Raw genomic sequence first — 14,301 nt, 5'->3', positions numbered from 1 at the left:
TTGGAGAGTGGGTACCACTTGATGGATTTGGTTCAGTTGGATTTCGGTGTACCATTACGATGTGGAGGGTGCTGTGTGCAGTGTGCTATAACCTATCTAAGCAAACTCAGATAACAGCTGTGTTTTTTTTTAAATGCTACATTAAAAAAAAAAAACAGTTGTTTTCATCCAAAGCAGTGTGCTATGGGTGTTTTATTAGATTAGCCAAAAAATAAAAAAATGCTACATGTAATTGCATTTTCTCATGAGCCATTTTATTTTTTTTATTATTTCTCTTATCTGTTTTTTCTTTTTCCAAAATTTTCTCCCACTATTTCTCTCTCCACATCTATTTTTTCCCAAAAGTTGAAACATAGGATATTTAGGAAAAATACAATCCTTATAAGAGCATTCTCAATGGAAGAGTCAAATGTTACTTTTATCTAAAATGGCTCTTCAAATGTTTAAAAAAACCTTACATTGGATTAGCCAAAAGAAAATGTAAAATAGATATTTGATTGAAAGAGCTAAAAAAAAAGCTAAATGTAGTAGCACTTTTTAAGGGAGCTATTTTATTTTTTATTATTTCTCACATGTTTTCTCTTTTTTTTCCAAATCTTTTCATACTTTTTCTCTGCATGTTATCTTTTTTCCAAAACTTTTCCCATTTTTTCTCTCACATGTTCTCTTTTTCCCAAAACTTTTCTCATTTTTAATAATATTTAAATGATATAGATAAAAATATAGCTAATCGGATGTAGATGCATTTAAAAATTCATTAGCTAAACTAGATAAAAGTGAGTTTTGAGGAGTTTTGAAGAGGCAAATGTTACTTTTATCTAAAATAGCTCTTCAAATGTTTAAAAAACCCCTACATTGGATTAGCCAAAAGAAAATGTAAAATAGATATTTGATTGGAAGAGCTAAAAAAAAAGCTAAATGTAGCAGCACTTTTCAAGGAAGCTATTTCATTTTTCATTGTTTCTCTTACCTGTTTTCTCTTTTTCCCAAATCTTTTCATAGTTTTTCTTTGCATGTTTTTTTTTTCCCCAATTTTTTTTTTTTTTTTTCATTTTTCCTCTCACATGTTCTCTTTTTTCCAAAACTTCTTACTTTTAATAATATTTTAATAGAATAGATAGAAATATAGTTAATAGGATGTAGAGACATTTAAAAATGACTTAGCTAAACTAGATAAAAGTGAGTTTTAAAGAGTTATTTTACATAAAAATATGGCTTCTCCATTAGGAATGCTCTAAAAAAATAAAAAAAAGTATTTAAATGATATAGATAAAAATATAATTAATTGGATGTAGGAGGCATTTAAAAATTCATTAGCTAAACTAGATAAAGTGAGTTTTGAAGAGTTATTTTGCATAAAAAATTGGCTCATCCATTGAGAATGCTCTTAGTTTGGATTTCAAAACATACAATTTAATTTGAATAATAATTTTTTATAAAATATATTTTTAAATGATATATTTTTTAAATTTTAAATAAAATTACACTTTTAACCTGCAACAAAATACCAAGCCAGGCAAACTCTAAGAGCATATTTGTGATTGTGTTTGACAAATACTGCTTTTAAGTAAAAAAAAGAAAACGTATTTTGGTAGAAGTATTATTTTTAAACTTTTATCAAATATACATTTTGACCATTTTTAGATTTTTTGAACATTTAAATATGTTTATTTATTTTTTCCTTGAATTTATTGATAAACCACAAGGATATATAGAGTAAAAAGACAAGATGCTGCCTCACCCTCAGCCAAGAGGGAGAGCAAATAGTACATGCAACACAAACAATCACCCACTGCAAAGCATATATAACGCTCTCAAACGTAAGGTTAAGCGAGAATAAACGAGAGAAGGCGCAATATCCCCGAAGCATTCTTTATTATAGCCACGTAGGTGTTGGTCACGCCCCCGTCCAGCACCGTCAGGGTGAGCCGGAAGTTCGTCGTCCCGAGATAGACTTCAATTTGGCAGGCACTAATCACCCCCTCGAACCGAAGGTCCTTCTTAGATGACTCATTGTAATCTGTTACTGCGGTCCGCCCCTAGTTTTGAATTACCGGGTCGTTCACGTTCGGAACCGGCGTCCACGCGGCATCATGCGCCGCCGCCAACATAGGAAGGACGAGAAGAAGAATAAGAAGGTAGAAGTAGAAGCACTGGGATTTCATTATAACCGGTACTGGTTTTTCTGTTATGGGTTAATTAATGTACATGAGAGAAAGGTTGGCGGGTGCTTGGTTTTATATATAGGGGGTTGTGGGACGCCGAGCGATAACGGCTAGTTTTAGCAATGACGATCATTTGAGGGATGGGGTAGACTCTAGAGATAAGATTTGGATAAGGTTTTATGGGACTCCGGTCCACTTCGCCGGCGCAAAAATGAGTAAGAATTATCAGAGGGGGTTGTGAAGGTGGACGTCATGGGTTGTTGAAGATCGTGAAGATGGCATGGGGTTGATTTGGGTGGCTGTTTCATTCATTAATTTTGTAGAGATGCGTTTGGTGGAAATTGGAATAATGCATTTTTGTCCAAATATTCTCCTCAAAAGATGGAATACAATGAAAGAGAGTTGTGAAAATTCAAATTTGTAAAATAATTTAAAAAATGAAGGTGGAAATTCTTATTAGCTAACGTACGTGTCTTTTCTTAAGAGAGTAAATAGATTATAAATTATAGGTGTTTTAATGAGATAATTTATACATTTCAAAAAATAAAAAATTAGGTGGATTAGGGCGAGTTTACATTTGAAAGAATGTGGATTCACGCTTTAATAGTAATATGAAAAGTTAAATAGATGAATAATTTTTTATAAGTTTTAATCTTTTTTTTTTTTTTTTTTTAAAAAAAAAACAAAACAAAAAAAAGCAAAAAAAAATGCCTTATCTATGGAATTTAGGGGTTGCAATTCAAGGAATGCAGGTCATTCATTCAAATGAGTCACCCCAACAATTAAAACATTAAAAAAATAAAATAAAATAAAAAACAAAGGGGTGGATGGATCATCTCTTGAGGTGGTCGGTCAACCATTGAAAAGTGGTTAATCACAATTTTTCACTTTAAGGGAGTAAGCAAGGTGGCTGAAATGGTCGGCTACCCCAACCACTCTTATGAGGGTGGCTAACCATTTCCTTTAGAGATAAAGGAGTTATCGATCATCTCTCGTCAAATCTTAAAAGTTCTTACGACCATTTTCGATGGCTTAGAAGGTGTTGTGGTTACCCCTTACTGAACCCTAAAGGTGGTTGTATATATGGATAGAAGTTGACATGAAATGACTGATCACCTCTTCACCTCTAGGGGTGGTTGACCACCTTTTCAAATGGTAAACTAGTGATTGACCACTCTTCAAGGAGTTGGCCCTTAGCTTTTTTGTTATTTTTTGTTTTTATTGCTGGCTTGACTAATTCAAATGGTCCTGATTAAATGAACAACATGATTGGAACTGTGACCTTTTGGGGATTTCTAGAGTTGTATTGTCGTCCCTTTCACGCACATTTTGGTTCCCAAATGATAGCAAATTGTCATTGGACAGTTATAATTTGATTAAGTAACACGTTATAAATTTGGACTTTTATCCACATATGGAAACTTTTGATTTCATACCAATCTTACATTAAATGTATATAAACAAACTCTCATAGTTTATCTAATCTTAACAACGACCCATAAAAAGGTACAAGTATAACACAATGAAAAATGTTAGATGTTCTTTTACTGTTCTCACAACTGTGATGTGGCTTTTAAAATTACCAATAGATTAAAAGTCAATAATGATAATCTCAAATTCAATAGTAATTTTAAAAGCCACATCACAATTGGGAGAACACTAGAAGAACGCCTAGCATTTCTCTAACACAATATTACTCCAAAGAGTGAGAAAGATTATTTTATAATCTCTTTTCCCTCTTCAAGTTTTGTTTTTTTGTTTTTAACAAAAAAGGCAAACTACAGAGAAAGCACAACAAAAGCAATCCTCAGCAAACTAAACAAAGAATCCTCGGAAATCTTTACCAAGAATCACAATGTAGCAAGCTATTCAGAGAACCAAACTAAAGAATCCAAAAACAAAGGAAAGCAGCATCAAAACAACAACACACCAGCCACATTGCATCAAAGCCGTATTGAAGCAGCATTGCAACACTGTCATCACAGCTGCAACAGCAACAAAATAATAATAATAATAATAAAATAAAAAATAAAAAATAAACAGCCACACAGCAACTCTGCAGACACAGCATTATCAGAGCAATAAACAGCAATCCACTAAAATCACAGCAGCCCTTCAAAGCAGCTTCTGAAGCAGAAAACTAACAGAAAAAACCCCAATTTTTTACACAGTGGGGCTTTGTTGACCAAGGGGCAAGAGCCAAGGGCCAATAACATATAATTGTCTCCAAGATAGCTGGGGTATGCTGCTGATCTTACCCGTGATAATTTGTTCTTTGCCCCAATGATATTTGCAAGAAGGTGACATTTGGGAATCTTCCAGCTATAAAACATGCTTATTTGTCCCAAAAACATAAGCTCCTGCAATAGCAAAAAACCACTAATCACTCACCAACACATGTATTGATGTAATCGTTTTAAGGTCTATTTGGATTTGTGGTCTCAAAACCTATATTTAAAAAAAAAAAAAAAAATTGAAAACGAGAATTTTAGAAAAGTTGTTAAGCGTTTGGTAACAATTTGGCCTTTAAAATCGCAATTTAGCCTTTAAAATTGTACAATTTAAAAAACACACCATACGGGTAATTTCTTGTTACTCTAAAGTCTAGAAGAGTGCTATTCTAAAGTAACTTTTGGGCTTCAGGCTTCATTGTATCTTAGGAGCTATTTTGTCAAATCCCTTAGCAGTTAGAAAATGGACAAAATATGTTCTAAGGATACTGTCGTTGTGATCACGCCTTGAAGTTTTAATTTTTTTTTGACATCATATTTTCCAACTCAAGTTCTTAAAAATTGGTGTGGCAGTCTCTATGAAAATTACCACGTCATTCATAATCAAATTTAATTATTTAGTGGTTGATGTAGTAAGTGTCATGTGGACTTACAAATTGGTATAGTAGTTCACGTGGCACTATCATATCAGCTGCAATCAAATTTAGTGGAAATGTACTTGACAGTTACAACTTACAACGTCAGCCTTATAAACAATTAATTTGATTGTGGCTGACATGACAATGCCACATGGACTTTCATGTAAGTCCGTCCCCATGCCACTTACTATGTTAGACACTAAATAATTAAATTTGATTATGACTGATATGATAGTACGATGTGAACTAACACGCTAGTTTGTAAAGGAATTGTAGTAAAATGTTTATTACTTCAACAATTTTCCAAGATTAATTACCTAGTGTAGGCATCAAAAGGGACAATGCAGCAATTCCTGCAATCTTCAGTGGCAATCCAGTCTTTATCATGTCTTGTATTTCAATGAATCCAGTGGTAAACCCAACAACATTTGATGGAGTTGCCGTTGGAAACAAGAAAGCAAATTGTGATCCAATGGCTCCAGGAATCATAAGGAGGAGTGGGTGTAGATGCATGCTTTTTGCTATTTGGATGAGAAGAGGAACTACAAGTGTGGTAGTAGCATCGTTAGATGTGATGAACTCTGTTATTATGCTGCTTATAAGACAAACAGCAGGAGCAAGAGCTAAATATGGAGCCCTCTCCAAGAAATTCAAGGTTTTTGATAGCATGTCAGCCAAGCCACTAGATTGAACTCCATCAGCTAAGGCAAAGCCAGCTCCAAGAAGCAAAATAAGATTCCAGGGTAGTTTCTTGCATTTGTTCCAGTCCATCAGCTTCTCTCCCTTTTTCTTCTTGTTTGGAATTATGAACAACAAAGTTGCCATCGTCACCTGCATAATTTGAGAGTCGCCATTAATTAGAGCACCCTCAGCAACTTCCTTAAAGCCTTTTCCTTTTCCTAACTATAGGAAAAAAATTTAAAATTTTTTAAAAAGCCACATGCAACAAATACCCTATACTTTCCCTAAACATTGGTTTTTCCAAATCTTTCGATCCTCACCATTTATTTGAACGACAGGAAATCTCTAGTCATTTGATCACAAAAGGCAACCAAATCCATCTATATCGATTTGGTTGAATGGTTTTAACAATTAATTCATGCCATGAGCCGCATGATGTAGTTCATCTTTTGAAAAAATATGTACTTATTGAAGTGATGATGCTCACGCTAACTGTTCCGTCGCCCACGCGGCCATTGAAAAGAGTTCCCCAACCAGGAATGTCGTCTGTTAGGCTTCTTGTCATCCACAAAACTATGAGGATCTGCACCAACATATTGTGTCAATCTAAAAGGCATTCTCATGTCGGTATTTATAATTCGAGTAATGCTATACATCACTCCATTATTTCTCATCCCTTCAAAGCTTATGTAGCGTGGTTCTTTATAACATTTGATGCACAAAAATAGAGTTTTAGGTTTGGAGAGCACGTCACATCAACTTTGAGAGAATAAGAGATAATAAAGTGAAACTTTGAGAGAATAAGAGATAATAAAGTGATGTATAACATTCATTACGGTACTTGGCAACACACCGAAAATACAGCCAGCACCATCTTCTCAGCAAAAACCATTGGACCTGCCCCAACCAAAGTAAAATCACATACCTGATCAGGTTAATTTCCAAACATACTATGACAAAAGAAATTGAATTGTAAACACGATTTCACTTGTGGAACACATTCATCTCATCCTAATTTTCGTTGTACAAGGCACTTCACATACTAAAAGGGCCATTGACTGTACCATTTGAATGCCTAGCAAATCACAAAAACACAAAAACACTTACAAAGTGTACTCACATAACTAGCAACCCAGGCAGAAATTGTGAGTCTTTATAGAGCTCACTTATTCGAGCAGGGATGAGCTTCCTGATATCTGCTCAAACATGTGAATTTCTAAAATTCTCACATTTATTCTCTCAATGGCTAAAAATTTCACTGTCCTCTCTGTCTTGCGAAAAGAGAGAGAAAACAAAATTTGAGTGCTAATAAGTCTTACCCAACAGTTCAAGCTCCCTCTTCAAATGGGCTTTGTCCAAATAAGCACTGAGAGCCTCCCCTGAACCCCTTGAGCAATACAACAAACAGAGTACACCCCACAAAGCGAAGAAAACCAACAAAGCCAAAGGGAAACCAAAGAAGAACCATTTGCTGAAGCTGATGGGCTCTTCGTGAGGGAAATAGCCCTTCCACATCGCCACCAATATAACATTGACACCTGTCCCAGTAAGCGTGCTTATCCCTCCTATGGCAGCGGAGTACGTCACACCGAGAACCACCGCCCTGCAGAACTTGTTTTCAACGTTGGACTGAGTGGGGCCCATGGGGAGGCGATGTAGGATCCCCGTCGCCACGGGCATCATCATCACCGTCGCGGGCACGTTGTGAATCCACATGCCGACGAACGCCGTGGTCGCACATATCCCAAGGAGGACGAGCGGTGGATTCAGCGGATCTCCACAAAATAGAACCGTTATCTGTTTTGTGCCACGTGTGCACGTTGGGTCAAATCAGACTTTTGCACGATAAAGTAGAGACGTCATCAATTATCTGAGGAGAGAGGCGAGAGGAATCTCTGTGTCTCTTTTACCCTTTTTCCTTCTTCTTTCCTTTTTCAACATCCAAAAACTAAGTAGAATATTTATTATATTTTTGAGAAAATTTTCTTTTCTTTTTCATTATTTTAAGGTTACTAAATTCAGATATTATATAATATTACAAAAACATGCTTATTAAAACATGTTTGACACATGGTTCATGTTCAGAAAAAGAAAGATAAAGAAGTGTTTTTTAGATATTTTGAACATATATTGATAATTAAGTTAAAATAATTAATAATTTTAAAATCAAACTCGAATTCGATACATAACTCTATAAGTGGGTTTTGAGAAAGCTAACAGATTAAAGAAGTGAAAATAAATAAATCAATGGTAGCTATATATGAACTCACATTCAAGGCCAATCTTCTGTGAATGTTATAGTGTTCAACAGCAAGAGCAAGTATGAAGCTTCCTAGAACAAGCACAATCACATCGTCCATGTAAGTGTGCGCCACGGCATCGGCAGAGGAAATCCCAAAGAGCGGGAAGAGAAAGAGCGGTGACATGGAGGTCACCGGCATCGGCACGGCCTCCGTCAGCCACCAAGCAAAAACCCAAGCAAGGACTGCCAACATGTTCCGTCCAGTCGAGTTGCCGTCAAGGTTGACGCAGAGACATATGATGGCGCACAAAAGAGGTCCGAGGAGGATGTACAAGTTTTTGGGTGTGAAAATGGATGTCAGATAGGAACGGAAGCTGTGTTGCCGTTGGATCTCGTCGTGGAGGGGGAGAAGTGGGGTCTTGGGGTCGTCGGAGGTGGAATGCGATATCTGATCATCGCCGGTCATTTTGGGGGAAGGAAAAGGATTAAGAGTTGTAATGGGTGGAAGCAGTGGACAAGTTCAATTTTCTCTTCATTTGTGTAGTTTGGATTTAGCTGATGAATGCCAATTATTTCCTAAACAGTGGCTCACTTTAGGCTGTGTTTGGCAAACGCCGGATTGGACCCAAAAATCAAAAAATTCTTCTCAAAATAAACTTTTAACATTCTTACCTTTTACTTTAAGTCAGTCATTTTTTATTATTATTTAAATAAAAAAAATACTACAAAATAAATTTTTTTACTTTTTTTTATATAAAATATATATATATATATATATATTTTTTTCATACCAATCAAATTTGTTACTGTACTGTTTAACACTTTTTTTTTTAAAATTTTATTTTTATTTAATTCTATTGCCAAACACAGCCTAAAGTGTTAAATGACGAACATGGTCCAGGCCCCCATGGTCCCCGTGGCGGCACGCTTGGGCCCAAAAAGGCTACAACCTTTCTTTTAGTTGTTTGGTTTTCTGTCGTGTCGATAGAACAGCTAATTTCCACTGGAAAAGTGTGACTGAGAAATATTCAGAAAAAGTGTTCGAAAATGGCCTTTTGATTTTGGTTTAATTCTGTTTTGTGTTTTAAATTATTTAATAATAGATTAGAGAAATAAATATTAGTTATAAAAGAATAGAAAACTTTTCCCTAAAGGATGATAAAAACAGAGAGATAATAGTGCAAAACTGCAAAGTGGCATTCAGTTCTTTTAAATTTCTATGGATGAAGTTGTTAAAATATTAGTTTTTTTTTTCTTTAATTAAATGGCTCGAATTTCATCAACTCATCATATGTGTATATATATATAACTAAATTAGATAAAACTTATTAATTAACGAATATATTTTACAGAGAAGGTGAACCATTTAATTTTAAAGTAGTGGGGAAAAGAATAAGAACGCTGCCTTTTTATTGCTTTTTCTTGAGCTTGTGACTACACAGTGAGAGTACTTTGCTGACCAAGGGGCAATGGCCAATAACATATCATTGTCTCCAAGATACCTGGGGGCTGCTGCTGATATTGGCCGTGATAATTTGTACTCTGCCCCGATGATTTGCAAGAAGGTGGCATTTGGGAATCTTCCTGCAATTAAACATGCTTATTTGTTCCAAAAACATAAGCTCCTGCAATAGCCAAAAGCCACCAATCACTATGTGGCATTATCACGCTAATTCAAGTGAATTGTCACGTCAGTTTTAAAAGTGCTCAAACCATTTTTCAAGGATTAATTTAATTACCTAGTGTAGGCATCAAAAGGGACAGTGCAGCAATTCCTGCAATCTTCAGTGGCAAACCAGTCTTGATCATGTCTTGTATTTCAATGAATCCAGTGGTAAACCCAACAACATTGGATGGAGTTGCTGTTGGAAACAAGAAAGCAAACTGTGCTCCAATGGCTCCAGGAATCATGAGGAGGAGTGGGTGTAGATGCATGGTTTTTGCTATTGGGATGAGAAGAGGAACTACAAGTGTGGTAGTAGCATTGTTAGATGTGATGAACTCAGTCATGATGCTGCTCATAAGACAGACAGCAGGGGCAAGAGCTAAATATGGTGCCCTCTCCAAGAAATCCAAGGTGTTTGATAGCATGTCTGCCAGGCCACAAGACTGGATTCCATCAGCTAAGGCAAAGCCAGCTCCTAGAAGCAAAATCAGGTTCCAGGGTAGCTTCTTGCATTTGTTCCAGTCCATCAGCTTCTCTCCCTTTTGCTTCTTGTTTGGAATTATGAACAATAAAGTTGCCATCATCACCTGCATAATTTTGAGTAAATTACCTTTCTCTAACAAGGATTTGTAAGATAAATCTTACGATCTATAGTGAGCTTTTCTCAACCCTTACAATCTTCACCGTTTATTTGAACCACGGGAAATCTCTAGTCATTTCATCATGAAGGCGAGGTGAATTCATCTATAACAATTTGGTTTAATGGTTTTAACAATTAACTCTTGTCATCATCTTTTGAAAAATTATGCAATTCTTGAAGGGATGGTGCTCACACTAACTGATCCATCACCAACACGGCCATTGAAAAGAGCTCCCCAGCCGGGAATGTCGTCTGTAATGCTTCTTGTCATCCACAAAACTATGAGCATCTGCACCAACCTATTGTGTCAATCTAAAGTGCATTCCCATGTTAGTATTTATACTCCACACATTATCACTACAAAAATTTTCACAGTTATTAAAAAATGTCACTAAACTGCGACTTTTTAACTGCTCAAACGTTATGCGTTTGAATAGTATTACTTTTCACGAGTCACCATACACTACTTAGCAACGCACCGAAAATACAGCCAGCACCATCTTTTCAGCAAAAGCCATTGGACCTGCCCAATAAAAGTAAAACCACATACTTTATCAGCTTCATTTCCAAGTATATTAAGAAAAAAGAAACTAATTTGAGTGCTATTGAGTCTTACCCAAAAGTTCAAGCTCCCTCTTCAAATGGGTTTTGTCCAAATAAGCACCGAGGGCCTGCCCTGAACCCCTTGGGCAATACAACAAACAGATTATACCCCACAAAACAAAGAAAACCAACAAAGCCAGGGGGAAACCAAAGAAGAACCATGTGCTGAAGCTGATGGGCTCTTCTTGAGGGAAATAGCTCTTCCACATGGCCACCAATATCACATTGACACCAGTCCCCGTAAGCGTGCTCATCCCTCCTATGGCAGCAGAGTATGTCACCCCCAGAACCACTGCCCTGCAGAACTTGTTTTCAACGTTGGATTGCGTTGGGCCCGTTGGGAAGCGCTGTAGGAGCCCAGTCGCCACGGGCATCATCATCACCGTTGCCGCCACGTTGTGCATCCACATGCTCACGAACGCCGTGGTGGCACATATCCCAAGGAGTACAAGTGGTGGATTCAATGGATCTCCACAAAATAGAATCGTTATCTGTTTTGTGCCACGTGTGCACGTTGGGTCAAATAATTCAATAGAGACTTTGTAGTAAGACACGATCAATTATTTGAGAGAGAGAGGACTACGTCTGCACATATTCTCTCTACTTAATTTGAATTAAATAATATTTAGTTAATTGTATTTAAAGAATATTTTTTTTTCTTCAAATATAATTAATTCGATATTATTTAATTTTTTTAAAATTAATAAAAAGATTTAAATTTAAAATAAATTTAAATTTATTTTTAATAAGTGAGGCTTAACACGTTAAATATTTAATTGAAATATTAATTATAATATCATGTTAAATTATTACTTATTTTAAAAATTCTAATAAATTAAATAAGTGAAAATAAATAAATAAATAAATGGTAGCTATGAACTCACATTCAAAGCCAATCTTCTGTGAATGTTATAATGTTCGACAGCGAGAGCAAGTATGAAGCTTCCTAGAACAAGCACAATCACATCGTCCATGTAAGAGTGCGCCACGTCATCGGCAGAGGATATCCCAAAGAGTGGGAAGAGAAAGAGCGGTGACATGGAGGTCACCGGCATGGGCACTGCCTCCGTCAGCCACCAAGCAAAGACCCAAGCAAGGACGGCCAACATGTTCCGGCCGGAGCCAGTCAGGGAGCCGCCAGGCTTGACGCAGAGGTATATGATAGCGCACAAAAGAGGTCCGAGGAGGATGTACAAGTTTTTGAGTGTGAAAATGGATGTGAGAGAGGAACGGAAGCTGGGTCGCCGTTGGATCTCGTCGTGGATAGGGAGAAGTGGGGTCTTGGGGTCGTCGGAGATGGAATACGACACCCGATCATCGCCGTTCATTTTGGAGAAAGGAAAAGGAGAAAGAGAAAATGGTGGGGAGGTTTATTTTACATGGAAATGGATATATATAGTTGGAAGAAGAGTCGGCTTTCTTCTAATTATGAGCTGTGATGGATGGATTGGAGGCACAGTGGACAAGTTCAATTTTCTCTCCATTGGTGTCGTTTGGATTTAGCTTATAAATGCCAATTATTTTCTTACGTGACGAACATGGTCGAGGGTCCTACGTACATTCCAGCGTGGCGCACGAGAGCTGAGGCGGCACGCATGTAATTTACTTCCTTCAACTTTCCTTCATATAAAACTCTACAATATCTTCAGTATTAAATTTAAATTTCCTTATCAAATTTGTTTAAATTTTTCATTAAAGACTCACATGTGAATTTATAAAATGCCCTTTAAATTTGTAAAAAAAAAAAATAGTTAATAACTTTTTTGGTACCTGTGTTTTAAGGTTTTTTAATTTTTTCCTCTATGTTTTAAAACATAATAAATCTAGTACCTCGAATTTTAGAAAAGACCGAATCATCACTTCCAGTTCGAAAAATTCTATGGGGTGGCCGAACCACCCCCTGAGCCTAAAAGGGGGAGCCAACCCCAGACCAGCCTTGGGGGTGGCTCAGCCACCCCTAAGTTCAAACTGGGGGTGGCCGAACCATCCCCAGGGGGTGGTTCGGCCACCCCCATAGAATTTTTCAAACTCGAGGTGGTGATTTGGTCTTTTCCAAAATCTGAGGTACTAGTTTTGTCATGTTTTAAAACCTATGGGAGAAAATTAAAAAAACCTCAAAACCCAAGTGCCAAAAAAGTTATTAACCCAAAAAAGAAAAAAAAAAAAAAAAGTGACGGGGCATGTTTAAATTTTATTTGCTGCTTACTTCTATCTTTCTTTAATTTTTTGGTATTATCTATTTGTTTATCTCAGTTAGTTCCAGTAGAAGTAGGAATTAGTAGTTAGATAGAAGTCACAAGCTCTATCCAACTACTGTTACATAAAAGGATGAGATCGATCTACAGCAATGTAAAGGCTATGATCCTATTTCTAATTTTCTCTAAGTCCTCATAAGATCAGTTGTAGTAGGACTCATTCCAAGTTTATGTCTGGTAAGCTTTCTATTTAAAGTCAAGTTTAAGAAATAAAACGCATACAGAATTTTATCTCAAACTTCACGTTTATTACGTGGACCTCTGAATCCCTACCGCTAATTCTCACACAATTAATAACCATTAGCAATCATAGAAAAGATCAAAAAGCCAATTCCGACTTCTTTCCATATTTATAGACGAATTAGGAGATGGGTTACTCAACCACGCAACCAATCATGTAAAATTAGTTGTGTACGTAACTGTACTAAAGGTGCAATGAAAGATATATATATACATATATATTTTCGCCTTTGAGGTTTATCTGGGTTTTTCTCAAGTGGACAGGTGATAAAGATCACGCAGGCGGATTTAGAATTTGTACATATTATTGTAGTTTTTTATATAGACCTGAAAATGACGTCTTATACAAGTGGAATATAAAGGCCCACGTATACTTGCATGACGTGGATTAAGCTTACATGTAAGCATTGCTCGTATTTATCTAGTGGGATTAATAGTTAATTCACAATAATTCTTTTAATTAAAGCATCTCTTGGACAATGCTCGTGGGATCCGCCCAAGGATATTGTACCGGTTAATTTAGGCAAATAATATCTCATCTTCGAAGTGGTTTGATCTTGTGGACAAACTTTTGTTGCTAGTGTTTGTCCTTCAATGACTCATATCCGATTTTTTACGGTAGCTTTCATGTAACTTCTTCTTAACGGAGGTAGTTGTTGTCTTCACCGCTTGATACTGAGCCTCTGTTTATCAACCACCTTGTGCGGCCCTTGAAAAAGTTCAGCTTGTTTATTGTTCTTCTGAATTATGAATAAAACCATTACTTATACTTTATTACTGTTTCTGATTATGTACTGTATTTTATCGTTTGGGTTTGTTGTAGGGGTGTCTATCCCTTTGTTGATGTTCTATCCCATGTAACCCGCTTTTCCTTATTTGAATTAAAATTTTTTTTTTAAAAAATGTCTCATCTTCAAAAGAAAAACTATGCCATTTTTTA

At 36.3% G+C, this 14,301-nt stretch overlaps 2 protein-coding genes across 4 annotated transcripts in view; both read right to left on the bottom strand.

The window, feature by feature from the left end:
• Positions 1–3,981: 3,981 nt before the first annotated feature.
• Positions 3,982–8,572, bottom strand: LOC132171245 (tonoplast dicarboxylate transporter-like). Of its 2 annotated transcripts, XR_009439020.1 has the most exons (7): positions 7,986–8,572; positions 7,035–7,512; positions 6,569–6,612; positions 6,203–6,298; positions 5,352–5,865; positions 4,424–4,525; positions 3,982–4,150 (listed from the first exon to the last, which is right to left on the bottom strand). XR_009439020.1 is itself a non-coding variant. In XM_059582513.1 (6 exons), exons 1-6 carry the CDS (start codon positions 8,421–8,423, stop codon positions 4,488–4,490), a joined length of 1,608 nt encoding a protein of 535 aa, XP_059438496.1. In that variant the 5' UTR covers positions 8,424–8,572; the 3' UTR covers positions 3,982–4,487. The 2 variants fall into 2 exon arrangements, 1 of the variants encoding a protein (XP_059438496.1); XM_059582513.1 differs by having other exon boundaries at positions 3,982–4,525.
• Positions 8,573–9,347: 775 nt separating this feature from the next.
• Positions 9,348–14,301, bottom strand: part of LOC132171243 (tonoplast dicarboxylate transporter-like) — a 33,327-nt gene continuing 28,373 nt past the window's right edge. Inside the window, exons 1-6 of one of the 2 annotated variants that reach the window (XM_059582511.1) lie at positions 11,751–12,429; positions 10,880–11,357; positions 10,743–10,786; positions 10,457–10,552; positions 9,697–10,210; positions 9,348–9,582 (exon numbers count right to left, since the gene is read on the bottom strand). In XM_059582511.1, the coding sequence (XP_059438494.1) occupies positions 9,548–9,582; positions 9,697–10,210; positions 10,457–10,552; positions 10,743–10,786; positions 10,880–11,357; positions 11,751–12,194 (1,611 nt within the window). In that variant the 5' untranslated portion in view covers positions 12,195–12,429 and the 3' untranslated portion in view covers positions 9,348–9,547. Of the gene's footprint in view, positions 9,583–9,696; positions 10,211–10,456; positions 10,553–10,742; positions 10,787–10,879; positions 11,358–11,750; positions 12,430–14,301 lie in introns of those variants that run through there. The other variant, XM_059582512.1, reaches the window with a different exon arrangement.

Source organism: Corylus avellana, chromosome ca2 (genome assembly GCF_901000735.1).
Source record: "Corylus avellana chromosome ca2, CavTom2PMs-1.0".
In the NCBI taxonomy this organism is placed as follows: domain Eukaryota; kingdom Viridiplantae; phylum Streptophyta; class Magnoliopsida; order Fagales; family Betulaceae; genus Corylus; species Corylus avellana.
Note: the sequence above shows the minus strand (reverse complement) of the source record. Positions and strands in the feature narration are given on the sequence as shown.